Source organism: Poecilia reticulata, chromosome 5 (assembly GCF_904066995.2).
Source record: "Poecilia reticulata chromosome 5, P_reticulata-male-v2, whole genome shotgun sequence".
Lineage (NCBI taxonomy): Eukaryota > Metazoa > Chordata > Actinopteri > Cyprinodontiformes > Poeciliidae > Poecilia > Poecilia reticulata.
The window spans coordinates 2,215,398-2,242,320 of NC_088834.1; the positions used below are offsets into that span (position 1 = coordinate 2,215,398).

At 40.4% G+C, this 26,923-nt stretch overlaps 1 protein-coding gene across 8 annotated transcripts in view; it reads right to left on the reverse strand.

Moving 5' to 3' along the window:
• The window catches only part of grip2b (glutamate receptor interacting protein 2b), a 201,657-nt gene that overhangs the window by 64,683 nt on the left and 110,051 nt on the right, over nt 1–26,923 (reverse strand). For 2 of the 8 annotated variants that reach the window (XM_081606781.1, XM_017304901.2), the window contains exon 1: nt 26,572–26,849. The exons of 4 other annotated variants lie outside the window; for them this stretch is intronic. In XM_081606781.1, coding sequence (XP_081462907.1) covers nt 26,572–26,626 — 55 coding nt within the window. In that variant the 5' untranslated portion in view covers nt 26,627–26,849. Of the gene's footprint in view, nt 1–4,168; nt 4,550–26,571; nt 26,850–26,923 lie in introns of those variants that run through there. 2 more of the 8 variants (XM_081606783.1, XM_008408300.3) reach the window with 1 other exon arrangement.

A 26,923-nucleotide genomic window follows, 5' to 3' on the forward strand; every position in this document is an offset into this window, starting at 1 on the left:
GCAGCCTTTCACACCAAACATGTGACGCGTTGCCCTGACTCTGACCTCTGACCTCCATCTTACTAGCTCAGTTTTACATCAAAAACTCTGTTTTGATGTTTTCTCATCTAACATCAAACCTTACATTCGATTCATCGTCCTTCACATTCCCCACTGCCTCCTCACCCATCAAATTTATTACCTATTCACAGACTGTGGGAAAATCTAAAGCTGCATTTCTGCTACATTAAATGTATTTTATGGGTTTTCTTGTATCAAAAAGTTTTATAAAGAAACATTACTGTATGTTGACTCTGCTGTAGTTTAAAAGACTTGCTCCTTCATTACTTTCATTCTTTCTTTTTGCCTTCATTGGCTGCATTTGTCTGTTTAAACACCGTGTTTCCTCTCCGTTTCACCGTTGGCCCATTTCTGTCTCCATCTTTCGCTCCATCTGAACACTTGTGCTTTTTCCTGTCTCCATCTCTTCCTGAGTCTCTCACTCCAAGTTTTCTTCCTTTCCTCCCCCTTCAGCCCCTTTTTCTCTCTCTAGCGTTTCTCCTTCTGCTGGAGGTATAAATAGGGCACATAATAAAGCACTAATTAATCTCTGGTGACAAAATCAAAGAAAACACATCTGCAATGCTGAGAGGAGTGTTGAAGGAAGAGAAAAGGGCAGAAAAGGGAAAGCATGTAAGGAAAATAAGATTCAGATAAGAGCTAAATTAGATCAGATAAAAACCGAGTGAAACAAAGTTTTCAAGGCTTCCGATTTTCTTTTTAAAGTTTTGAAAATAAATTTAAATTTCCTCAAATGGCAAGTTATTTTTATCAATTTGGGTTTGATGCAAGTGGTAAAGGTTTGTTTTTTTTAAAAGTTGGATTGATCCAAGTCTGAATTTAACTCTTCAAAATGACACTGACTGAAATGTAATCCTGCTGGGCCACATTTTAGTCCAAACTATAAACTTTGTTTGCTTCCTGACTGAACTGCTAAAAATATATGATGGAAATCAGCTTTGTTTTAAAGCAGAGCCTATTAATATGGAAAACATCACTAAACTGAGTGAAAATAATTGTTAATCTGAATATAAACAATGGATGACGCCATGAGTAGTTTGCTACAAGACTGATAATGTTGCTTTAACCAGAAAAAACAAGCTAAAAGTGTCCAAAACATTATTTTGGGGTAAATTGGGAACTTTGTCTAATTTTCAGGCTGTTAGGAAAATCTAGTAAAAATGTTAAGAGTTCTGACCATCAGCAGTGTTTGAGACAAACTGCACCCGACTTCCCCCAAACTCAAAACTAACTTTCAATTAATCTCACTGGCAAAAAAAATTAGCTGCCTTAGCGTTAGCTAAGAGGTGGACTGAGAAAACTTGACTCACTTTTTTTTCCCCGTCTCTGGAAGAAAACATCCATCTACTTGCAAGGAAAACATTTTTCCATCTTGTTCGCCTCCCATCCTCAATTTCTCATCCTTGACACATAAGAGCACAGGTAGCAGTGTTGAAAGTAAAAACCATGAATTTGAATGCAAATTAAAATTTCACACCAACTTGCAGCAGAATAAGAATGTAGCAGTTGTGGTCTTGACTGATCTTCAGACAAAATGCTGACGTCAGCAGAACAGAGGTTGAGAAAAGAGTGAGTATAAATGTAGTCTGAGTAGCGGACGATGAAAAATAGATCTCAAGGTCACTCTTGAGACAAAGACCGTTATCGATTATTACGAACATGCATCTATGTATCTTCTCACACCTTTAGAGAAATAACTTCTCTGTAAAAACAAACGTCGTGAGGGTTAGGAGTTTTTCTAAGAGCTGTGTGGGTTTCAAGTCAGTAAACCTTGAAAAAAAGTTGGAGTTGTAACTAATATAAAGACTCACAAAGACATGAGATCATTTTGTTTTGCTTGTTTCGTTTCTGCCGTATCAGATTTCTGCACAGTTGAATCCTTCAAGCTTTGCTTCTATTTACTGGTGAACATAAAGAAAAGTTCCCCAACTGGGTTCAGATGTAGTTCACATGTTCCACTTCTTCATCAACACACAACAACATCCAGTGATTCATTAAACATCGACACGAGGAGCTGCAGAGCAGAAAACCCAGCAGGAGCAATTCTGACGCAAAATACGAGACTGGAGCAGAATTTCAGCACCAAGGACAGAAACTCCTGTCCAGACAGAAAACCAAGAATCCATCCATACCGGACAGGTCCGGGAAACAACAGATACCCAGCAACAAAACCCACGCTCATGTTGAAACAACATCCGACAATAAAGAGCTGTATAAAGATTTTATAAAGTGAAGTAAAAGGTTTGGAGGAAAGTTATAAATACACAAAAACACAAATAAATAACTGGTTTTGTTTGTTCCATCATAAGTCAATTAAACATGCAGTTGAAGATTTGGAAGTATCCATCAATTGCCCTGAAAATATTTGGATAGAAAAAGAAAATCAGAAAAGTATTTGTTTCCCAATGAATTTGATAGTACAGAATTTATTTAAAAAAATAAAACAACAAAACTTCTCAATATGAGCTCAAAGAGCGTGACCGTTTACTCTTTGCAGGGATTAGAACGTGAGCAAACAGAGAGCAGCAGCATCGCTGCAGAGGCTCAGCGGAAACAGAGGAAATCATCTCTCAAAGTCCCCGTTTGTCAGTTTTTCCTGGGAGTTCAGGCTGGAACAGATTTAATGTGATTCCACCAGCAGACCTGCAGCTTGTGGGAAATTATTCATCTGCAGTGGGTCTCTGTTGTTTAAAATAAATCACCATGTGAAACCAGCTTCTCTAGGCTAACCACAGGATCTTTATGTTTATTTTTTATTTTCTGGGAACTGGTGGTGAAACCACCCAGATTTATCATCCTTCCTGTGCTGGGAAGAAACATTCATGTTCAGCTTTATGGAGGAAAACTGATAAAGCTTTTAAATTAGAATTATTTGCATTTGCAGTTTTTTTTCAATTTGCTAATTAAAGACAAAAATCAAACTTCATTTGCTAAACAACAAAACAAAGTATCCTGGTGCATTTGGACATATTTTATTCAAAGTTTGGTTAACCTCTAATTTGGTGAACCATATGTGTTATAAATAGTTTTATTATGCAAAGCTGTTGGCCTGTAAAAATAACTTTCATGATTCTACTTCTGATCTTTAGCAGAGATTGGAAAATGAATTGTGATTGTTTTTGAAGTCACGGGCCACCTGGAAGCTCTCCTCCATAATATCCCATTGAAGCCAATGACTCCATAATTATCATCCCTCTAAACTTCCAGATCCAGTTATGGTGGAAGCCACCGGGCTCCCTGTGTGATGGGTGACCCACTAAAATCTGCTTCAGCTGTCAGAAGTAACGCAATGCTCTGGTTTCCACTGAGAGCCATCAAGGCTTTGATGCGATGGAAGTGTGACAGAGAAATCTCTGCAGTATTATTAACAGCAGGAAGATGTGACAGTGATTCATCCTCCGCACTGCGCTGCGCTGCATCAGGGGCAACTTTAGCTCACATGTCCGCAGGGATCGTCAGGCTGTAGTCACTCCAGCCTGCAGCCTGCAGCCCGCGGTGGGCGGCGGGGCTCCCTGACAGGCCGATAGGCGGCGTTTTGTCCCCATTTGCTGGCGTCTCCAGCGCGGCTGCGGGCTTCACTTCAAAGCTGCACATCTCCAAACTCATAAATAAATCAGCCAGAGTGGGAAAAGAGCTGCGCGTCTCTCTCCAACAAAAACACAGACTGGCGCTGGGTCGCATACGAGTTTCATCCAGTTAGAACCGGATCATTTCACCAAACGATCAGTTAACTTCAGAGGTGAACAGGTGCGACATGAAACTTCACCCTATGAAAGAAAGGTGGAGGAGGAGTGGATCGGCTCTCCTTTGTACAATAACAGTTCAGCATTTAAGGTTAAAATCATTTTTAAAAATAGAAATGTTTATAAAGCATACACTTTCATACAAAGTTCTCCACAAAAGATCTGTTCCTGAAACAGACCAATAATCAGCACCGCAGCTGCAGGACGCTGAAGCTGTTCACCAGAAAATGGACAGAACCTGAAATCCCCAAGAAACCTTCAGAGAAAAGCAACAAGAAGAAAAGAGTCCGAACAACTCAAATAAAACTGAACTTCAGCTGACAGAAAACAGCGTAAAACAGCCGATCTTTCTGTTTTCTCCTCACCTTTTTGCAGAAGCCTCTTCTTCAATATAGCCTGAAGGAAAAGCATTATTTCCCCCCACACTAAGTCCGGGTTGATGAGTGAATCTCTCCTCGTGGAAGAGCAGAGGAGGAAGAGGAGGAGGAAGAGGGAGGAAGAACTTCTGTCTGCTTTCTCCCTCTTTCCCTCCCGATCCGTTTCCTCTCTGCTCTCTCTCTCAAAGGGACCCCACCCCCTGTTGACACCGGCTGAACTGTGGTGTGTGTGTGTGTGTGTGTGTGTGTGTGTGTGTGTGTGTGTGTGTGTGTGTGTGTGTGTGTGTGTGTGTGTGTGTGTGTGTGTGTGTGTGTGTGTGTGTGTGTGTGTGTGTGTGTGTGTTTCCCCTCTCAGATGAAAACGGGAGTAAACGCTGTGACTGTAATTGCCTGTAATCAGCCTCTCACTCCGTCAGCTGCTTCCAGCCTGGTTCGGTTCTGTGGCTGATCCGTGTTTTCTGATGGTCTCCTCCTCGTTTTCTTTGTGTGCTAATTTAATTAGAACATTCTCACCATCTTTCCCTGAGCTTTTTTCTCTCTCTCAGTCTTTGTCGTATAGTTTCACTCCTGATTATGCAAAAAATTGAAAATTGCAGCTTAAAGCCTTGGGGACTTTTATTGCCCCAGTTTTTCTCTCCTTTTCGGTCTTTGTGTCGATCAGTTGTGTTTTATGTTGTAAATCTGCCTTAATTTTTGCGTGTGAAGTAAAAACTGATCTCCAATGATATTCATGAGATTTTTCTTCAAGGTGTTTGATGAACAGCTGACCGGGACAATCGGCTCATCACAGAACTGACAGGTTTAATCGTTATTTCTGAAATCTATAGGCTCAAAACGGACAGAAACCAAATGATCCCATCATGCAACGGTCACTCAGGAAAAGGCTGCAGGATTAATTCATGGGGATAAACTGGACTCAAAGACCAGCAGAGCTTAAAGCTGCAGCTCAGTCCAGCTCTGGTTAAAGACAGAAGAGCTCCTGTTCCAACCAGACAGGTGAAACACAGATTTTAAATTTAAATGATAAAACACATAAAAAAAATATTCAGCATAAATAAATGAATCACTGAAACGTAAATCAAACACAATTCTTCACTGTGTAAAACGAGGAATCAATATCTTTTAGTGTGGAACATGAATGAAAAGCAATTAAAATGAAACTCAAATATCTGCAAGACACAGATAAACATCTTCTTTTAAGGTTTATCACAGACTGTCTGCCATTTAATGTGAATACAATCTTCTAGATGTTATTAAATCAACATTCAAATACCAATGTTGTACAAACACAGTAGATAATTTTATTGTTTCATTTCTTTCTGTGAAAGGATAAAAAGTGAAGATCTTTAAACATCCTGACATACAGACACATCCATGGCAGAAGTGCTGCTCACATGTGGAAAGGTTTTCCAAAATGTTCACAGTTTAGCTGACATTAAACGTGTTTTTTTATTTGTTTGTTTTATTTTCAAAAGATGTTTCCAAGACGCTTCGCATCTGAAACGGGTTTAGCACCACCCGGAGTGACCGGCACTTTTCCTGATTCTGGTCAAAGGAAGCTGAGATTGTCCAACTTAAAGATCCTGTAAAACTTCACACAGTAAAAAAAAATTCCGTAAAAAAACAGTAAAATGTACTGGTAATTTTCTGCCAGTACATTTTACTGTTTTTTTACGGAAATTCTGGGCACAAGCTTTCCGTAATTTAACAGCATTTTTTATGTTAAATTTACCAGCACTTCTCTTAATCCATAATGGAAATTTTCTGTATTTTTACAGTAAATCTGCAGTATATGCACAAGCATTTCTGTTACTTAAAAACTTTTAATTTTGACAGAATTTTCTCTGAAATCTGTGGAATTTACCTTGACAAAAACTGGTTTCGTCATGTAAACATTTTTGTGTTTTCAAAGGCATCTCTGGCTCTTCAATGCACCGTGAGATGGTGATGTAAACTGAACCTTTAAAGTAAGAAACCTGCAGTGATTCTTCTGCAGTTTGTCTGACTAACATGCTGCATCAGTGAAGATCTAATAGGTTTAAATAATTATCCTACTGATCTGTTCTTTTAATGGGAAGTCTTTCTTTTTGTTCGGACAATTATTTCCCATTTAGCACTCTGGCTATGGTTTGGGAGAAAACTTTAATAATTAGTGCAGATCTTCTCTGTTGCAGAAAAGGGACTCCAGCAACAGAAACCAGAGTTTTTTGGTTTTATTAAACTACATGTTGAGTTGAAGCTGTGGATTAACACAATGCTCTTAGGGTTTGATGTAAACAGGTAGCTCTTTAAAGTGGACAGATATGCATTAGGGACGTTTCATTTCCCCTCCTGGCTGATTCTTCATTCCGGTTTTCTCTCTATCACTTTGATCTCAGACAGTTTTAAAGTGGACATTCTGTTAAATCATCACTGCAAAGAGATTTTTACCTCAAATTATGATCTCTATTGTGGATCTTCTTATAATCAACTGTCATCTAATTTATTTCTTAATGTCCATTTACCAGTTTTTACCAGATTTCTCTGTGACAAAATTACAGGTAAATCTCATTAAAGTCTGGAAATTATTGTGTGTTTGCAAAAGCTATAGAGTTTTGTATAAATCCAAGAAACCACACAGTTCATGTCGTCTGTAGTTTCATATTTTGGCTAATATGAATGTTTTGTATGTTCAGAAACATTTTTGCATTTTGTGTTTCTATGAGGGGCCTCATATGTGTCTAATTTTATTTATTTATTATCTTACAAAAGCAAGCATGATCACTTTTACGTGACACTTTAATTAAATATAACCAGAACTAAACTATGTTCTCGGTGCAGCTTGCAGGTAATCATGTTTTTAGTGTCAGAATAAAAAAAAATAAGAATGGCAAAGAGAAAAGCTGTTTTATTTTTTTCTTAATTCCAGTCTGAAATCCTGTCATGATTTTAGATGGTGGCTTTTAACCAGATCAAACTCACATGCAAACTATGTGCAGAATTATCCCAGATCAGGATTCAAACCAACAACCTGCTTTAACCGAGTCAAGAAACGGCGCCAGGCTGCACAGTGGTGCAGTTGGTAGAGCTGTTGCCTTGCAGCAAGAAGGTTCTGGGTTCGATTCCCGGTCTTTCTGCATGGAGTTTGCATGTTCTCCCTGTGCATGGTGGGTTTTCTCCAGGTACTCCGGTTTCCTCCCACAGTCCAAAAACATGACTGTCAGGTTAATTGGCCTCTCCAAATTGCCCCTAGGTGTGAGTGTGTGTGTGTGTGCATGGTTGTGTGTCTCTGTGTTGCCCTGCGACAGACTGGCAACCTGTCCAGGGTGACCCCGCCTCTCGCTCTGTACGCTAGCTGGAGAGGAACCAGCACCTCCTGACCCCACTGAGGGACAAGGGTGCAAGAAAATGGATGGATGGATGGATGGATGGATGGAAGAAACGGCGCCACCAACTGGAAGCAAATGAGCGACGTTATGTACCTGCAGAGCAGGTAAAAACAATCCTGTTCTTACTGATCTCCTTCCACATCGGCCTGTTCTTAATACTCCAAAGCAGATTTGACGACTTAGTGGAGAGTAAATCTGAGTCTCCACAGGAAAACTGGATCTGCTGAAGTGTTTGAAGTCCTGATGTCACAGCGAGGCCTCAGTGATCTTCATTCAAAAGCTCAGACTTACTGTTGACTCTGCTCTGTTCATGAACCACACAGCGTTTTCAGACGCGAATCCAAAAATATAAAATGTTTCAGACTTGAAGGAGGAAACATATGAAACACTTTGGGAAATCTTTTGGATTTCCTTCTGCTCTGATGTTCCTCCCTGCTGTGTTTACCTGAATCCTTTCAAAGCTCCTGCAGCATAATTACCAAATTAGCATAACAACCCTAAAGTTCAATCACTTTAAGTCTAAAATTATTGTTTTTGAGCTCCTATCACACGGTTTCTTTTCCCACTGCGCTTGGCTTATCTACAAATATATTTTTGTGCCACTGGGCATGAAGAAATTAAGCACATTTTCTCAAAACGATAAAGTCCCAACACCTCCGCTGATGTTGGTTTTTATGGGCCACGTTTTATATAATTTATGTATGTTGGGATAAAGGGGGTAAAAGTCTCCAGAACTGGAATTTTGCAATTGTTTCATTGTGATTTTCATGTTTAGTTCTTGCAAACTCTGTAATTGTCCCCAAGTGGCCAAATAAATATTCAGTGAGATAATTAGAAGTTGGGCTGCAAGGCGACACAGTTGGTGACGTTTCTGCAGTAAGAATGTAATCCTGCATGGATGAGCAGGTAAGACAGGCGAGAGATGATTCACGCTTTCTTTTCCTCTCACGTATTTTTCCTCCACTTCTTAGTTCTTTTTATAATGTTTGCGTCCTTTCAATGTTCACATTGCAAATCGTTTATTCATTTTCTTCCTGATTGTAATTATTTCCTTCCGTATCTGCGTCTATCCCTAATCCATCCGTCTGTCCTCCCCCTCGCCTTTTCATCGTTCATCCATCCCTCACCTTCCTTTTCCCCTAATGAGCAAAGTGTCTGTTTCTGCTCCAGATATGTCATAAATCTCCCCTGACACAATCAAACATTCATCACAAACACACAGACACACAGCGGGCTCTGCTTCCACTCGCTCTCAGGTTTCTAAGGAAAGTTTGATGGTCTGATCACAACTAAAAAAAACTGCTTCTACGTTTTCTGCCTGCTCCTTGAATGACTGGATAAACCTTTAAAATAACACGTCATGTCATGAGGTGATTCCATCAAAACAGCTTTAACACACGAATAACAATCTCTAATTTGCTGAATGTTTTTTAAGATTGCATATCTTAGCTTTTTTTTTTTTTAAATGAAGAAGGGATTGATCCAAAACAGAATGTGTTCAGTTGAAATAAGTTCCAAGAAATATCTCATTTTCCTCTTTGATGGTCTAGTTTGATCTAATTTTGGAGACATTTTGCAAGTATTCATGTGTAAATTTACGTTTTATTGTGCTCACACAAGAAAATGAGCACAAAACATAGAGGGAACCAGCAGCACAAACTGAGGCTTTTTTCTCTGTTTTTAATGTGGGAACCACAGCGAACATGTTTCAGTTTGAAACTATTGTCAGAAATAACCTACAAATGTAGAGGCAGCAGGACAGCAGTCAGGAGAGGCACACATTTCAACAAGGGGGTTGTTTTATCATCCCTAAAACATTGCTACAGATAATATTTTGTTCTTTTCATATTAATGTTTAGTCTGGTATTTGTTGTATTTTTTAGTCATGTTGACATGCCTGTTAATCACCACAAGGAGGAGCTGCAGCTCTCACACATTCTCCCTTTCAAGCTCTGATGCTAATGCTAGACTTTGTGCTAAATGTTCACTTCCTGGCCTCCACTGATACAATAGTTCATTGTGAAAGAACTGTGGGATTGAATCAGCTTTCTGTGGTCAGTCAGCCTGATGGGAGTCAGCACTCTCACCAACATTGACCTCTGACAAATATAATAACCTGTTAGAAATTTACATGGAAAACTCTGCAGTGTGACTGATGATGCAATTTACATTAACATTTCACTTTTCCCTGCCTGATGAATGATTTCATGTGGCATAGAAACACAAAGTGGTGTGTAGTAGGGAAGGAAAATATGTGGTATGTACGTTTTTATACAGGTAAAAATCTGAAAAGTGTGGTGTGCATTTATATTCAGCCCATCTGAGACAATACGTTGTACAATTCTCAATTTGTGTAAGTATTTGGTGAATGTCTCTGACAGCTTAGTTCATCTGGAGACTGAATGCTCTGCGTGTCAGGATGCTGAGGACGGTCAAGTTCCTCCATGTCAGGATGCTGAGGACGGTCAGGTTCCTGGATGTCAGGATGCTGAGGACGGTCAGGTTCCTCCATGTCAGGATGCTGAGGACGGTCAGGTTCCTGGATGTCAGGATGCTGAGGACGGTCAGGTTCCTGGGTGTTAGGATGCTGAGGTGTCAGGATGCTGAGGACGGTCAAGTTCCTGGGTGTCAGGATCCTTAGGACGGTCAGGTTCCTGGGTGTCAGGATGCTGAGGACGGTCAGGTTCCTGGGTGTCAGGATGCTGAGGACGGTCAGGTACCTCCATGTCAGGATGCTGAGGACGGTCTGGTTCCTGGGTGTCAGGATGCTGAGGACGGTCAGGTTCCTGGGTGTCAGGATGCTGAGGACGGTCAGGTACCTCCATGTCAGGATGCTGAGGACGGTCTGGTTCCTGCGTGTCAGGATGCTGAGGACGGTCAAGTTCCTCCATGTCAGGATGCTGAGGACGGTCAGGTTCCTGGGTGTTAGGATGCTGAGGTGTCAGGATGCTGAGGACGGTCAGGTTCCTCCATGTCAGGATGCTGAGGACGGTCAGGTTCCTGGGTGTTAGGATGCTGAGGTGTCAGGATGCTGAGGACGGTCAAGTTCCTGGGTGTCAGGATCCTTAGGACGGTCAGGTTCCTGGGTGTCAGGATGCTGAGGACGGTCAGGTTCCTGGGTGTCAGGATGCTGAGGACGGTCAGGTACCTCCATGTCAGGATGCTGAGGACGGTCTGGTTCCTGGGTGTCAGGATGCTGAGGACGGTCAGGTTCCTGGGTGTCAGGATGCTTAGGACGGTCAGGTTCCTGGGTGTCAGGATGCTGAGGACGGTCAGGTTCCTCCATGTCAGGATACTGAGGACGGTCTGGTTCATGGGTGTCAGGATGCTGAGGACGGTCAGGTTCCTGGGTGTCAGGATGCTGAGGTGTCAGGATGCTGAGGACGGTCTGGTTCCTGGGTGTCAGGATGCTGAGGTGTCAGGATGCTGAGGACGGTCTGGTTCCTGGGTGTCAGGATGCTGAGCACGGTCTGGTTCCTGGGTGTCAGGATGCTGAGGACAGTCAGGTTCCTCCATGTCAGGATGCTGAGCACGGTCAAGTTCCTGGGTGTCAGGATGCTTAGGACGGTCAGGTTCCTGGGTGTCAGGATGCTGAGGACGGTCAGGTTCCTGGGTGTCATAATGCTGAGGACGGTCAGGGACCTGGGTGTCAAGATGCTGAGGACGGTCAGGTTCCTGGGTGTCAGGATGCTGAGGACGGTCAGGTTCTTGGGTGTCAAGATGCTGAGGACGGTCAGGTTCCTCCATGTCAGGATGCTGAGGACGGTCAGGTTCCTGGGTGTCAGGATGCTGAGGTGTCAGGATGCTGAGGACGGTCAGGTTTCTGCATGTCAGGATGCTGAGGACGGTCAGGTTCCTGGGTGTCAGGATGCTTAGGACGGTCAGGTTCCTGCATGTCAGGATGCTGAGGACGGTCAGGTTCCTAGGTGTCAGGATGCTGAGGTGTCAGGATGCTGAGGACGGTCTGGTTCCTGGGTGTCAGGATGCTGAGGACGGTCTGGTTCCTGGGTGTCAGGATGCTTAGGACGGTCAGGTTCCTGCATGTCAGGATGCTGAGGACGGTCAGGTTCCTCCATGTCAGGATGCTGAGGACGGTCAGGTTCCTCCATGTCAGGATGCTGAGGACGGTCAGGTTCCTGGGTGTCAGGATGCTGAGGTGTCAGGATGCTGAGGACGGTCTGGTTCCTGGGTGTCAGGATGCTGAGGATGGTCTGGTTCCTTCATGGAATTCACTTCATGGATTATGTGCTGCCTTGTGTTGGTCTTTCCCTGATAATCCTAATTAATTATGCAGAAACTTGCAGTTGTCAGAAAGCTAACAGGGTTTCAAACCTTTATCCTCAACATGCCCACCTGTCAGCGTCTCACAGCTCTCCTCCTCCTGCTCGTCTCTTTCTCTACATGTCAGCTGAAATATTTACAGCCTTTACAGGACAGATACCTCCGTCACATCTTAGTGACCTGATTCTGCTGCAGCAACAAGTCACAGTCTGGCATCTTACAGAATATATGGTGTAGCATTATGATCACATTTTTCAGTAGTGCCTCTAATTACTCTATGAATCGATCCTCTTTATGTGGAATGTAATCCCAAAATGCTTCGAATCTCACTGAATTTTATTTACAGCTCCACAAGTTTTAAATAAAATATCAACACAGCCTGAATGGAGAATCTTTTCATCTATTTTATGACACACAAAGTTGGTCTACATGTGTGGATTGGACAATACAAAAGAAGCAGTTACTTTTAACCATAGTCCCTGCGTTGTGCTTTTACATCTGCAGAGCTCTGAATGCCATGCCTGGATGAAAATGACCTCTTCAGATGTCCACTGAAAATGAGCAGACTGCTGAATCTTTACATAATGCCTTCCTCACAATCAACACCCTCAGCTGGAGCTGGGAAACGCAGCCTGCCAACACTGATCAGTCACAATTCCTCCAGACATTATTTTTCATCTTCATGGAGTCTGCAGCCCAGGATGCATAATTGCATTTCGGAAGAACCCATAGCTACAATTTGTATTTCTTCTAATCACTGCTGGATGTTGCTGGCTCAGCTCAGCGGTGAGACTCTAATCTCTGAGTGATAAGGAAGGATTAGAAAGCAGTTCATAGTCTCAGCAGCAGTATGTTGGGTCACGGATTTGAGTTTGTTTTCTTTGTAATGCTACTTTTGGATTCAAACTACAAATCAAGTTGCATCGTTCCTGCAGCCTCAAGCTTTAACTTTTTTTTTCTCTCAGGCAGCTGAATGTAATTAATAGTGATTTATCTGAAAGATTTTAAATTATGGCTCAAAACATGAGATGGGATTGACCCTGTAACTAAGTCAGTGTTGGAAAATCATTGATCAAGCTTTAGGATCCCCTTAACGTGGACCATACAGTTTCTAACGCCGTTTGCTTCCCATTGAATTTGTGTTATCCATTAGCTGATCGTCTCTAATAATGTCACTTTGATCTGATCCAAAGGAAGCGGAGAAACAAAAGTTTAGTTACTTCACTTTCAGGTTTTCTCTACAGATTCTGAATCACAATATGCAAGAAGTTCAAGGACACAAGTTTTCTGAAAACATCTTTATTATGTTTTAACCAGCTGACACTGTAAGTCTTAGCTTTACCTTAAAAGTTGTGACGTAATTCTAGCATTAGCTTTTCACCACCTCACCATGTGAATGAATCTGTTCAAGATGCACACTTGCCAGGCCAAACAGAAGTGAAAATAGTAAATAAAAAAGAATATACATATATTATAATTGATTATTTACACAAGATCAGACCCAATACCATGTGTCTGCTGTGGTCCAAAGAACTCCACACTATGTTCAGCCATTCACCCGTTCATGTTATCATGCTACTACATCCTGAGAAACTGTCGCCCCTACAGCTGAACCTATTAAGGGTAATAATGAGTAATCTTGGGCTTCGCTGCACGTTGTCACCTTGAGTAAAATCCACCACAGCCTAATTACAGAAGTTAAACCCTCAGAGTTCCCAACACTTAATCACACGTAATATTGAGCCCATTGTGCTCTTACTGCACCCCAACGAAAAGCCTGCAAAGACCTCAGGAAGGAGACTTGATTCCTCCCATTGTGTCATCATCTGGAGTGAAGGAAACTGTGGTGGAATCTGGACTCCGCTAATTAGCGGCGCCGTGTCTTAACGGGCCATTAACAGTTTGCTGCAGCCACCAGGGGGGGGATTTCTCCTTCCCGTTCATGTTAAGTGAGAATTTCACCTGGATTCTAGTTTTTTTATTTATTATTTATTTTAAATTTTAACTATCTATTGCCACAAAATAATTCTCTGCTCATAAGTTTCCCTTCAAACCCAAATAACTGTATGTGTGACCTTAAAGGAAACTAACAGTCGTGTCTCCAAAAGCTTGTCATTGATTGGGAGCCGGTTCTATATTATCCAGGACTTAAAGGGTTTTATATTTTTCAGGCACAAAGTCCCATTTTATACCTCAGTCAAGTATCTATGTGACCTTTAGTTATGAAAATGCTGCATTTCTTTGAAGACAACTTTAAATAAATGTGACAACACATCATAGCAGTATCTGACACCTTGAAATTGGCCTCTGTCTCTTTAAGAACCCTTTCTAACTTCAGCACATCTTCACCATGTCATGATGCTGTTTACAGCTGTTCCTAGGAGGTCATTTTACATAATACTGCCCTCCTCCCCTCGCCCCATCTAAATCTGAAACAAACTACGATCCTGTTCCGTCATTTTCTTCTCTAAATGTTTTTTAGGATCTTTTCTGCTTCAGTGTTTTTAATCAGTCTGTAATTAACTCCTGGTTCACGAGGCTCTTAAATATGAATAATGGTTAATTGAATCTTTTGTTCCAATTAGGCCTGCATAGACACATTCTTGACTCAGTCATATTTCCTTCAATGATGAGATGCACAATTCTCATTACAACAGCCAGCATCCTGATGATGTAAATAATACATGATGTGAGTTTAAACTGCAGGGACATCATAAATAATACATGTTGCAGACTTCTCTGTGTATGATTGTATTTGTCATGTTGGGTTCAGTCAGTGAGCCTCAGCAGAACGTGGAGTCTTGGTTCTGTCTGAAAAGGCTAAGCTCTGCTGACATTGTGTGGGCTTCGCTCTCCATTTGAAAACACACAAACAGTGTCGGGTCTTAAAGACGCGTTGGGAAACAACCCTCAGGCTCCCACTCAGTAAGAAACGACTTCCTGATGGCTTCTCTCTTCCTTTATTCGTTATAATCTCCTGGTTTTTCAGAAGTAGCTCTTTAGGAGTGGAAAACTTTGTGTGGATTAACATCTGCATTCTGACAAAACAACTTAATTGTATTACAGTTTTTTTTTATCTCCTCAGTTTCCCAAGCCCATCTGTCAAATTCGAATCCTTTTTCCCACCAGCTGAAACACTGACTGTATGCAGCTAAAGTTTAATACAGACTTTGTGAGGTTTGGATGTCAAAAGGGGCCATTTGACATGAAATTAAAATTTTGTCTTATAGTAAGCTAATATAATTTTTATGCAAACTACTTCTCAGTCCAGTGCTTCTAAGAACAAATGTAAATGGCATAATGGATGAGCACTGCTATGATGATCTGCTGACGGTGGAGCTTCTTAAAGAGACAGAGCTTCATTTCAAGACGTCAATTTTCAAAGTTTCATAGAAGCTGAATCAGCAGATTTACAGTAAAATGGCACCATGTGGCTGGAAAATACTTTTTATCACCACTAACATCTTTGCAAGAAGAAAAAAAAGTGGAGGAGAGTTTACAGAGGTGAGCTGAGCTGCAGCTTGTTGCATCTCACTGATGGACTGAATTAAAAATTTGATTTTTACAGTTACTGTTTGATGCTGTGTTTTTGACTGAAAAAAAAAAACTAAACTGCAAAACCAAAAGCACATGCCAAATCCTGTCTGTGCCCACGGGATCACGGTAAGAGGTTTACTCTTCCTGCCGTCCCCGTGGGCGCAGACGGGACTTGGCATGTGCTTTTGTTTTTGCCTTTAAGGGAAAAGAGTGTGGACCTGAATCAGAAACTTCTTAGTGTGGAGAGCTCTGGAGAAACAGCCAATGTTAACAGAATTATTAAACTACCTAAATTACATTTTTGGACAGAAAAATAATGCCTGGATCATTTTGTGGGTAGAAATAGATAAAAACCATAAACTCAGAGCAGCTAAAATAAAACTTTTTGATCCTTTTGCTGACTGATACATTTTTAAAATAGTTTTCACACTTGTGACAAACATCAGGTTGAATTAACATGCTTTAGTTAGTTGCCTGTGATTTAGTGGGGTAAATCTCAAAGCTGCTAGCTCACATGTGTTGCATGAAGGCCAGTTTTTTTTACATGCCACTCAAGACTAGTGGCTAATCTGTACTCAGCAGCAGCTTTAGTGGAAATATTTCCCCCCTCAGTCCAAAGTTTTTCCTTTCTGGTGTTATCTCCTTAAAATCCTTGAAGACGCAGCAGTGAAAGCTGCTGACGTGGCGTGAAAAGGCATTAAAGTTTTGTCAAAATCTCGTCGTGGGCCTGAAAAATATCACACAGTCTGTTCTGAAGAGTGAAAAAAGCTCCAGTGAGCAAAACAACAGCTATTACGTTGAGTTTGGTTCCTCTGGTGAATTGCGGTGAAATTGAAATCTGCCCCCTCCTTTCTTTTTGCTGACTGTAATATCAGAGGTTATGAAGGTGTCAGCAGTATTTAGTTTAAGCAGCTTCTCTTGGTCTCAGATGTGCTAATGTGTGAGAGAAAAGCAGAAGACGTGTGATGGATGAGCGAAACGCTGCAGGCCACTTTATTTGTTCTCGGTTGCTGAGACCAAACCTTGTCTGAATCAGTAAAGTCTCTGAGAAACAAAACTGAACAGTGATGCTCTGATTTTAACTCCCATAAATGCAAAAAATAAAGAATAAAGAAATAAAGTTTTGTTTCAGGACAGAATTAGAAGTTAATGAATACACTAAATGTTTTATGCAGACCCGATAAAATGCAAGAAATCAGCATAATTATTAAAAACTGGAATTGAGCACATTTCCAGTTTTACTTTAATTTCTTCAAGTGCTCAGAGAGTTGACTTTTTAAATGCAGAAAACTAAACGTGGAATTGAAGGAGAAAGTTTCTGGAAGCTTTTCTGTGGTAACTAGTCTTAACACTAGTTACCATTTAGAACCACCAGTATAAAGTGACAGACTGCTTACGTGTTTTGGTTTTGACTGGCGGCTCAGAACTTCGGTGCAGTGTGAGCAGGTAACCAGCAGTTCCCTCAGTAATGATGTGAAAAACTAAATCAATAAATCATTCTTTTACAAAAGCATAAAAAGTATCGTCTGTTTTCATTTGCTAAAGCAGTAGAGCTTAATTTCCCCAAAGGCCTCTTGCAAAAATGTCATCCTGGATACCTGGTTGCTATGGCACCGAGGGCCTTAAAGAGACGTGACGTCAACAATCTGTACTTCAAGTTCAACACATTTGCCAGAAGTGACAATAAAGCTGCTTTATATTAGATTTGAATATCCATAATCACATCTCACATATAGAAACAGCCTCCACAGCTCTGGAGGGCACAAAACCTTCAGAGGAAAAAGGCTTTAACAGCAGACACATGCTGAGCTCAAATTAAACACAGAACCTTGAAAACCAATGATATCAAGACATTTAGCAAAAACACTGTTAACTCTTAGATTACTCATCCAGTAACAGACTAACTGGTGACAGACTAAACTGAATTTGCTGTGGATTATCTCAGGAAAAAAAAGCAACTTTAAAAAATCAGATGGTAGAAAAATCAGACGGGACAATAACAGCAAACCTGCAGGGAGGAATTTATGTCTTCTGATAAAAACACAATTACAAATCAAACTCAATAAAACCAGTAGACCTAATCCAGGAAGTGATTCCTAAAAAACAGACAATTTCTGAGAGCTGTAGAGAGACTGTGATGGATGGTTTTAGATCAATACAGCAAACTAAATGGAGTTAAGTCAGTTCTTAGTTTTAAAAGATTTCCAAATGGTTTTCAATTAATACTTTAACTCATTCAGCTCAGAGCAAATTATAAGGAGGATGCAATTTTATGGTTGAACCTCTTACTACCTCTGTGTTGAGAGTTTGACATGGAAATTCAAAAATAAGGAGACATGAAACAGAAAAAGTGGGATCTAAAGAAAAAAAAGAGGAATAATGTTTCTAAACCTTTTTGAATTGGTTCCTCTGAAGGCCAACGATAAATATTACTGTGTTTTTAAAGATAAAGCCAGTGGTGCATTTAACAGCTTCCTGTCTTCACGGCAACATTACTTCATCATGGAGTCTTAAAAGTGGAGCACACTCTGAAACCCCAGCACAATGCAATGCAATCATATGCAAAGATCAGTTGCAGCTTACTGAAATCCTCTGGAATCGGAGAGCAAGCCGAGGAAGGAGCCGAAGCCGGAGCTGCTTTATTAGACTCATAACTCTAATCCAACTGAGCATGGATGCAGAAAGCTCTCTGGGATTTCCTCTCAGAAAAACGACTCTGACTGCTGCGCTGCTGTAGGGGGGAAATAAAAAGGACCAGCAGTGAGAAGGTTGGAGGATCAACCCATCAGAACCAACCAGGTCAAACACAGAACGGCTCACTGAACAAGAATGTTCTGACAAAAATCATTACTGTTTGAAAATAAAGATCAACTTCATCACTGAGTAATGCTGCATGTAAAGGAAACTGAAATTTTGTTTAACTGCATGTTTCTCATTCATCACACTTTGCCCAAATTAAATTAGGAAATAAGTTAACCTTTTATAATTTATCATTTGGGATATAAACTGTAATATTTCCGCTCTCCTGCATCTCATCTTTAGTTCTAAAGAGCCTTAAAGTCAGTAAAGTTTGTACAGTTCAGCCAAAGTCTCACTTACTTTAGGAGCACAGAAAGAGGCGTGCATGTGTCAGAATATTCAAACTTTAATTTCTGCTCAGTTAAGTTTAAATTACATGTTTAGTTAGCTGAGAAGGCATGGTGTGAAAGTGGGAGCCAACACAAAAACCCTGGTGAATTCTGGGTTGTGGTTTGACCTGTGAGCTGCAGGTCGGTGGAGAACCTGAGCGTCTGTCTGGTTCAGCTTGTCGGTGTAAAGCCTCCCCGGTGTGGAGCTTCAGGGTCCTGCTGAGGGATGGAGGGCTTAATGGATGACAAACTCTGAGAAGTGGTGATGTGCGCCACAGCTTGGAATAAACTTTGAGTCCTTATCAATAACGTCCCACTGGTCATGACAGCCTTTATCCGTCTAAAAACACCAGTGAGTCCTGAAATACGTCAAGCTACAGGTGGGATATGAGACGTGAAAATAGACTTTCCAACGTTTTTCTGAAAGAGAATATATTTTATTTAACTATGTTTGTATCTCTGCTTACCAAGGTTTTATTTAAATTCAACAAGATTCACTTTTTTTTTTTTAAATACAAAAGTGTTTCAGCTTCATTTTAGAACCAGCGATCACCTTGGTACTATTATTTGTTTTATTTTCTGACCTTATTTCCTGCCGTTAATAAATACCTTGTAACTTTACCATTTAACAAACTTACTTTACAGAATAAAACAGTTAAAACTGCAAATACCTTTTTCTCCAACTGGATTAACTCATTAACTCTGTCTAATCTCCAGAAATGGTAAAATATTCTCAAGTAGATTTAAAAAGTAAGCAAGACTTTGGCTTAACATTTCACGTTTTCATTTTAAACCGATTCATTCATTACAAGTGAGATTTAGCTCCTGTGATTGTAAATTAAATGAAGCTAAAGTCATACAGTCCTTACAGTAAACCGCTTTGTGTGTCTGCAGTTTTTAAAGCAGCTTCACTGGGACGATTTTTGTCCTCGGGACATTTTGTCAGCTGTTGTTTGTGTCCGTTTAACTGAGGGGCCAATCTGTTGCCCCGTTTGTTTACTCACACAGAGTCACATAAAACCATTAATGCTTTATTAAAAACACACCAATTTAGTACTGCTTCATTATTAAGGACAATTTGGTGGAAAATATCTTCCCTCGTAGTAGCAGAAATACTGAATCCACTAATGCTGGTTGGAGGGAGGAGAAAAAAGGTGAATTCACACTGAGGTCAGAAAAGGAGTCGTTAATATCTATAATTACGACATAAAACTTCAACTTGTATGAAATGATAGACCTGCCGTGAGGAATAAAGGAAAATATTATGTTTTTTAAATAATAAACCAGATGTTTTTCTGCCTTTTCTTAATATATACATGGTAAAACTACATGTATAAAAATAACTAAATGAGCATAAATTGTAAGTTACCTAGCAACTGTGCTTTGTGAAGGGCAGAAAGTGTGTAAGTCATTCTAATTCAGCAGAAAGATCAAGTTTACTAAACAGAAAACACTCAGGAACATCTCATTTTTGACCTTTTCATGGCGCCGGCGTCAAAATGGTTGATTAGGTCAGATCTCTAATCAATCTGCTGTCGTCTTAATTCAGACAGAGATTCAGACACCGGTTTCTTCCAAGGAAAGTAAATTTGTTCTTTAAATACAGTTTTTTTTTAGCAAGAAGTGTGGAGACCATCACAGCTTCTGCTCAAGGTCAGATTAAAACTGAATCATGTTATTTCCTGATGGTTTAGTCAGAGTTGCAGGAAGGATAAATCTGTCATACCACATACTAAATAATTTGAGCTTATGGTTTTATGCCCCCGCAGAGCAGGTTATACAAAGTGTGTTTGCTGAATAATAAGTGGAGGGCCTGTGGAGATCAGCACCAAGGACAGCGCCTCACTTTAACACTCAGCCGGGGCAGAAGAAAGTTTCTTTAAAGATGCTTTGTGTCGTTGTTGTTGTTGTTGTTGTTGTTGTTGTTGTTGTTGTCGTGTTTTAGTTCTGAACTCAGAGGAGCTGAACAAATCAGACTGGCAGAAAATATTAACTTACATCAACAACAAATCTCATAGTCCTGGCTTTGTTACCACATATTCAAGTTTTTAGTCCGGAGGAATGAACTCAATCTACTACCAACCAAAACTAGTCACATCTTAACAAAACCACTTTATATTTTAGATTTAGATCAATTGCATATTTCTTCTTAAAAATGCATAAAAAGCTCATTCATGTACGACGTTTCTGATGTTTTTGAAAACATCTGCGTCTACGTGGATCCGTTCTGAGAAGTAAAAGTATTTTTACGTTTTTATTGCTCAGCATGTTCAGAGCCTGTTTGAAAGCTTTACTTTTGATTTATTTTTCACATCTTTATATTATTTCTGCTTGTTTTTATCAGATTCTTGGAAGTGTTTTTGTTAGTTAAATAGGTCAGAAAGCGAAAGTAGTGACTCACTGGGTTAGAGTCGAAATCAGCCATGATGTAACGATTACACTGCCTTGTTCTGTTTATTGTTGCAGTCTTCTGAGGGATGCCTACCTCTGACTGGTTTGTCAGCAGGATCTACAGTCTGCTAACTTTGTTGGTATTTCTGGTTCCCAGGCAGAAACTCTCCGGGGGAAATCAGTTCAAAATTATTCATTTCATTTCAGAGAGAAGAAAGCACACCAGAGCAGATGTTGCAGAATAATATGAATTCACTGGAGAGGCTTAAAATTATAGTTTAATGTCTCGTTGATCAAAGGAAAAGAGTTGCTGTGACAAAGAGTTTCCTGATGTCAGCGGTGAGAACGCTCTTTGGTTTACAAAGTTTAGGCATTGAAGTCAGAATGTTCTACATGTCCGGTGTCTGATTACCCAGAATGCCTCTGCTCCACTCACATTCGCCCACACTGCTTCATGGAAGAAGCTGCACTCTGGGATTCATCACACAGTTTTCCAAAGTGTCAAAGATGAAGGTTTGCTGGACAAACTTCCATTTCTATCAGTAGCTTGTTTCAAACTCCCACCATCTGTCCACATGTTCAAACACTTCAGTATTATCCAGATCTGGGTGAATTTTCTTCACTGTGTGTTGAGATCCACACTGAGGTCCAACCTTTAGAGTCTATATGGGTTTGAATTTGAGAAGAGCTGCAGATCACAGAGCTGGAAAGTATTTTCTGAACTGATCTCCAGGCAGCTGAGCTTCTCATTTTCCCACTAAATAAAAATGCACAACTTTGATGTGAGTTTCTGTTTCCTCCACTCACTGCAAAAACATTCCTGCACACAGAAACAAGGCTGTATTCCCAAACAGCACTGACATCACCTCGCCATGTAAACACGCCATCCACACACACTAACAAACACCTCATAGTGAGAACCGTGGCCTCATTTATATTGAATCTCAGCAAGCGCACACAGAGAAGGAGAGAGTGCAGTGATCCAAAACCGCTTTCAGATCTTCTTTAAAACACACAACACACACACACACACACACACACACACACACACGTAACAAAGTGGCTCCCAGCACCACGTGAAAACAATGATGAGTCTCACACACAGCAGATCCTGTAAACATTCGGTCCCACACATGTCAGACTTGAAGTGTCAGACACAAACCCCATAAAGACGCTCCTGCTGGACCAAAACCCAGAGAAACAGATGTTTGTGATACGCTGCAAATCCTGAGACCAGAATAAGAAAATTCATCAAAGATGCAAACTAAAAGTTACATAATCTGTGCAGTTTAGTTTATTCATATGAGATCCATTCAAGACCAACAGGGTCAGCACATAAATTACATACAGTTAAATTCAGCTGAGCATAAAATCTTAGCTGATGAAGGATTTGAAATAAAATACTGTCAAACTGACAAGTTCATATTTTCACGCATTTCAAGGTTTGCCCTCTTATGTAGGTGTTATAATAATCCATTTGCATGTATTAATATGCTAAAACAAGCATAATTCTGACACATCGTCTTCAGCGTCTGTTTTATAAGTGAGTTATTTTCTCTAAATGGAAATCCAGCGCATGAAGAATGATAACGCATAATTACTTATGGTAGTCTTAAAAAGCCTTCTGTTGTTGCCACTGAACCCTTTCATCAGAAAAACACGCTGTAGCGTTAATGGTGGTGCAAACATTTGCAGCAGTATTGTATCCCATTAGGAATCTGTTAGCACACAAAGAGCTATAAAACATTTAAGGATGTAGGGAAAGCCTTTAAGGAATTGCCTGTTTGACAAGAAAACAAACGTTTTATTGAGCTATTGGAAAAAAAAAACACCAGACCTGGAGGTGAGATCTGGGAAACAACCTGAAAACAACCTGGCAACACAACATGCAGCGTTTTTCACAGTAAATACAAGAATAACCAGAGTTAGTTAAAGTCGGAGTATTGTGTGTTTTTCCAGGCACACAGTGACATTTTATAGCACAATCAAGTAACTATGTTACCATCTGTTGTCATGGAAACACTTAACATATCAAACATGATATGAAGAAAATTTACATCATAATTTGACGCTTTGAAATTGGGCTTCTGTCTCTTTAAGAAGCTGTTATTCTCTCCGACCAGCAGATCAACACAACGGCATGATCATCATTCATGCCGTTAACTATTCCAACTATACTGAGTATGATAAGCTCAGCAGACTCACAGGTTTTTACTACTTAAGCTTTTATTGTCATTTCCTGGCTGGTCTACAAAAGGAAACTATTGAGCCAGAACAATCTGACTAAAAAGTGTTTTCCAACAAGTAAATCATCAGATTTGGTTGGTCACTGTCTATCAGTCCTCCATCACTGAAAAACATAGAAGCAGCTTACAACAATAACCAGAATACAGAAGTTTAGAAGAGTTCTGCTTCACACCTGAATCAAATGGCTGAATTATGTTATGATTAGAAAGCAAAAAGCTAATGACCTGGTTATTTCACTCGGTTGTGTTAAATAGAGACACGTCTCAAAGCGTCAGCGCAGCAGCCAGTGAGGCCTGCAGTTTAAGACTCGAGGTTTTGGACGTGACGCTGTGACAAGACAAGCAGCAGAATGGAAACGTCAGGAACAATGTTTTCAGTGTTTTAATGAAAATCAGGAACTGATTGTGATGTAAATCCAGAAGTTATATGAAGTGTTTGTAATGTTGAATCATCCATCAGATAAGGTGTCTAAGAAAAAGAGTCAGAATGTTTCATGTGTTTTCCAGTGTCTAGCCGCAAATTAGCAAAGCTATACAGGATTTCACCAGTAAAAAAATATTATGCTGCAACTCTAAAACAAAGTTATATGTTGAGAAATGCATCAAGAATGTTCTTTTATATTATGCATAGTTTTTAAATGTAATTATTGACGTTTTATTAACTTATTGTTTCTGTTACTTAAAGGAAATCAAACACAGTTTTCTGTCTTGATACTATTATGTGAAAACTAGATCTGATGACTCAAAACATTTCCTGATTTTTGTCTTTTACTTTTATACCGAACTTTTCCTCGTGTTATTGTGCAGCACTTCCTGTGTGTTCAGCATGAAGACACACGTCAGCTGTTTAGCGAAGGCCGGAGTAAAACTGTGGGGTGTTAAAAAAACCAAACATTGATTTTGCTCATTTGAAACCCAAAGAAACAGAAAATACAAACTTTTTTTTTCCATTTAGTTTTTTCTCGGTGTGGTTTTTAAAGGTTTAAGTCTCAAATAGTGCAGCAGCTTCAACTATGGCAACAGGATCACAGAAATAACTGTATTCTTATAAAAAACTTCTAACAGCGACACCACATTGCAAAATTTGAAAAACGTTGAAAATGAGGAACTGTGGCAGGTTCTGATTTTACAGCAGGTTCTGCGGCATCTTGTAAACATGTAGCAAGCAGAAAAAACACAGCGGACTTCATGTTCCATGTGATAGGAGATGCAGCCAATGAGGGTTTTAAGTGTTCAGTTAAAGGTGCATTGCAAAAGCACTCAGATCTTTAGATTTTGACATGTCAGAACCACAAACGTCAATGCATCTTATTGCACTTTTATGCGACAAATGGATCAATAGAAAGTGGTGCATAGAAGTGAACACACACACACACAAATCCAAATGTGCATTCTTCTTAATCCAGACTGTCAGTATTTTGTGGAAATGACTCCTTTGTAGCACTTGAAGCTTCAGGGCCACGTCTCTGCCAGCTTTGCACATCTACAGACTAAAATTCTGGCCTATTTTTCTTTGGAAAATAGCTCAAGCTCGGCTGGGGAGAGTTTGTAAACATCACTTTTCAAATCTTGCCACAGATTCTCAATTAAAATTAGGACTCAGCCTTGAACGGGTCATACATGAAGAAGCCTTGATCTAAACTGTGGGGGTTTTGATCAAGCAGCAGTCAGAACCGCAGGCTGCTGCAGCTCTGACTGGATGTTTAGGCCGTTAACTGATGGAAGGTGAACCTCCAGTGTTTCTGATATTATTCCTGTATTTAGCCTCCATCAGCTCTGACCAGCTGTTTCATCCCCTCCAGGTGTAAACTGAACAACATCTGGTTTTCTTTTCACCACAGTTTTCTTCTTGCCACTGTTAGAGAAAACCATAAATAAAGGACTTTCTGCAACTTGTTCAAAGTTGCACAGAAGCTCCTGCTTGCTGGTGTTCAAAGAATTAAGGTATTTTACAGAAAAGTAAATTCAATCCAGTCATACATTCATTCTGATTGATGCTCACTTCTTATGGTTTACTGAATTTATTTATTCAAATTATGTCCAATGTTGTGTTAGTTTTGTCAAATTAAGAAACACGTTGACGTTTTGGGTAACATGAGAAAATGTGACACAGTGGAGCAGTTCAGACACTTTGACCGACCGCTGCGCTTTGTCTGGGAGGAGGAAGCTGGACTGGCCACATATTGTTAACCTGCCTGTGAGGAAATAATGAAGACGACGGTTTATATGTTTATATTTAAATGTATGTACTCACAGCCCAGGAAACTGAGGTCTGTTTCTCTGCTTCAGTGCACAAACTTGACCAGAAACGCTGATTCTGGTTCTGCAAATGTGACAGAAAGGGTTGCAAATGGAAAACCTGTGTTGTCTTCTCCAACCGCGGCTCTCTGGGGACAGGAGGCCTCGACACAAAATTGTGTCTTGTCAGAATTTACATGCATAAAATATTAGCCTTCCCACCATTTTTCAGCTTGTACTTCGTATGGATGCTGTGTGTTGCCTGGATCTGACACCATGCTGACTTTACCTTCCTATGTCACGATTTTATGTGCTTTTCATTACAAATGTCATAATAAATGTTGGACTATATTAAAGGAAAATAACAATACAAACATGTATCGTCTATTTTCCCTCAAAGAAGCACTTTTGATGCTCACTCAACAAATCAAACACAGATTTGGGGTCAAGTTAAAAATATCTTTGCATAAGGAATCATTTCACCTGCTCAGAATAGTAACTTCAGTAATATAAGACGACAATATCTCAAGCCATGAAAGCAATAAAAACTGAGAAAAGCAACTGGAAATGCTGAAATGACAAACCTGAACAAAGTCAAGAGTAACTTGTCTCTGAGCACCAGCTGAGACACTTTAGCTGCTGACTTACAGAGAGACAATGACATCTTTTCACTTCACTCAAACCATCCAGTTCCTCCACTGAGTTCCTGTGGACAATCAGCATCGAAGCAAAGCCAGCAAGACAAGAATTTCACAGGGAGGTAAAAAAAGAAGCTGTCAGCAGGGGACATATGGGAAAATTACCTGAGCTCAACATCACGGAGGAGGCATTTACATTATAATGTAGCCGCAGAGACAGTTTAGATGAACAGTTACTTGGTACAAACAGGTTTCTGCACACAAACATGTCGAAATGCTGCGACTCCAGGAAACAAACTCAGAAACACAACTGGACACTTTTTCCAAAATAGCTGCATGCATATACTACTCAGTGTGTTAAAGATGCATACCATAACACTCTGATCCAACATATGCCAACAACCACCTAAAACACACACACGCACACACGCACGCACGCACGCACGCACGCACGCATGCACGCACACACACACACACACACACACACACACACATAAAAGCAAACAGCTGACAGACACACTGCTTTCATAGTTAGCAGCAATCTGACACAAACGCACTCTGTACCCTTGATTCGGCGTCTGATGACCCCCATCCGGCACTTTAGCGAGACAGAAAACATCCTCTCCCTCTTCGTTACTCTTTCTTTTCTTCCTGCTTCTTTCTCTCTATTCCTCCTGTTCTTCCTCCTCCTTCTCTTCCTCCTCAGTTTGACATAGTGTGAGCTGAGCGAAGGATAGAAGTAGAGGCAGAGAGTGAAAGAGAGCGGTATTGGAGCTCTGGCCGGTCACATGGCAAAGAGAAGAAGGAGAGACAGAGAAAGCGAGTCCTTCTTTCTAACAGGGGAGCCTCCTCCCCACTCCTCCATCTTTCACCTCTTTCTGGTGTCGTTCACTCTGTCTGTGTGGGAAGAAGTCAA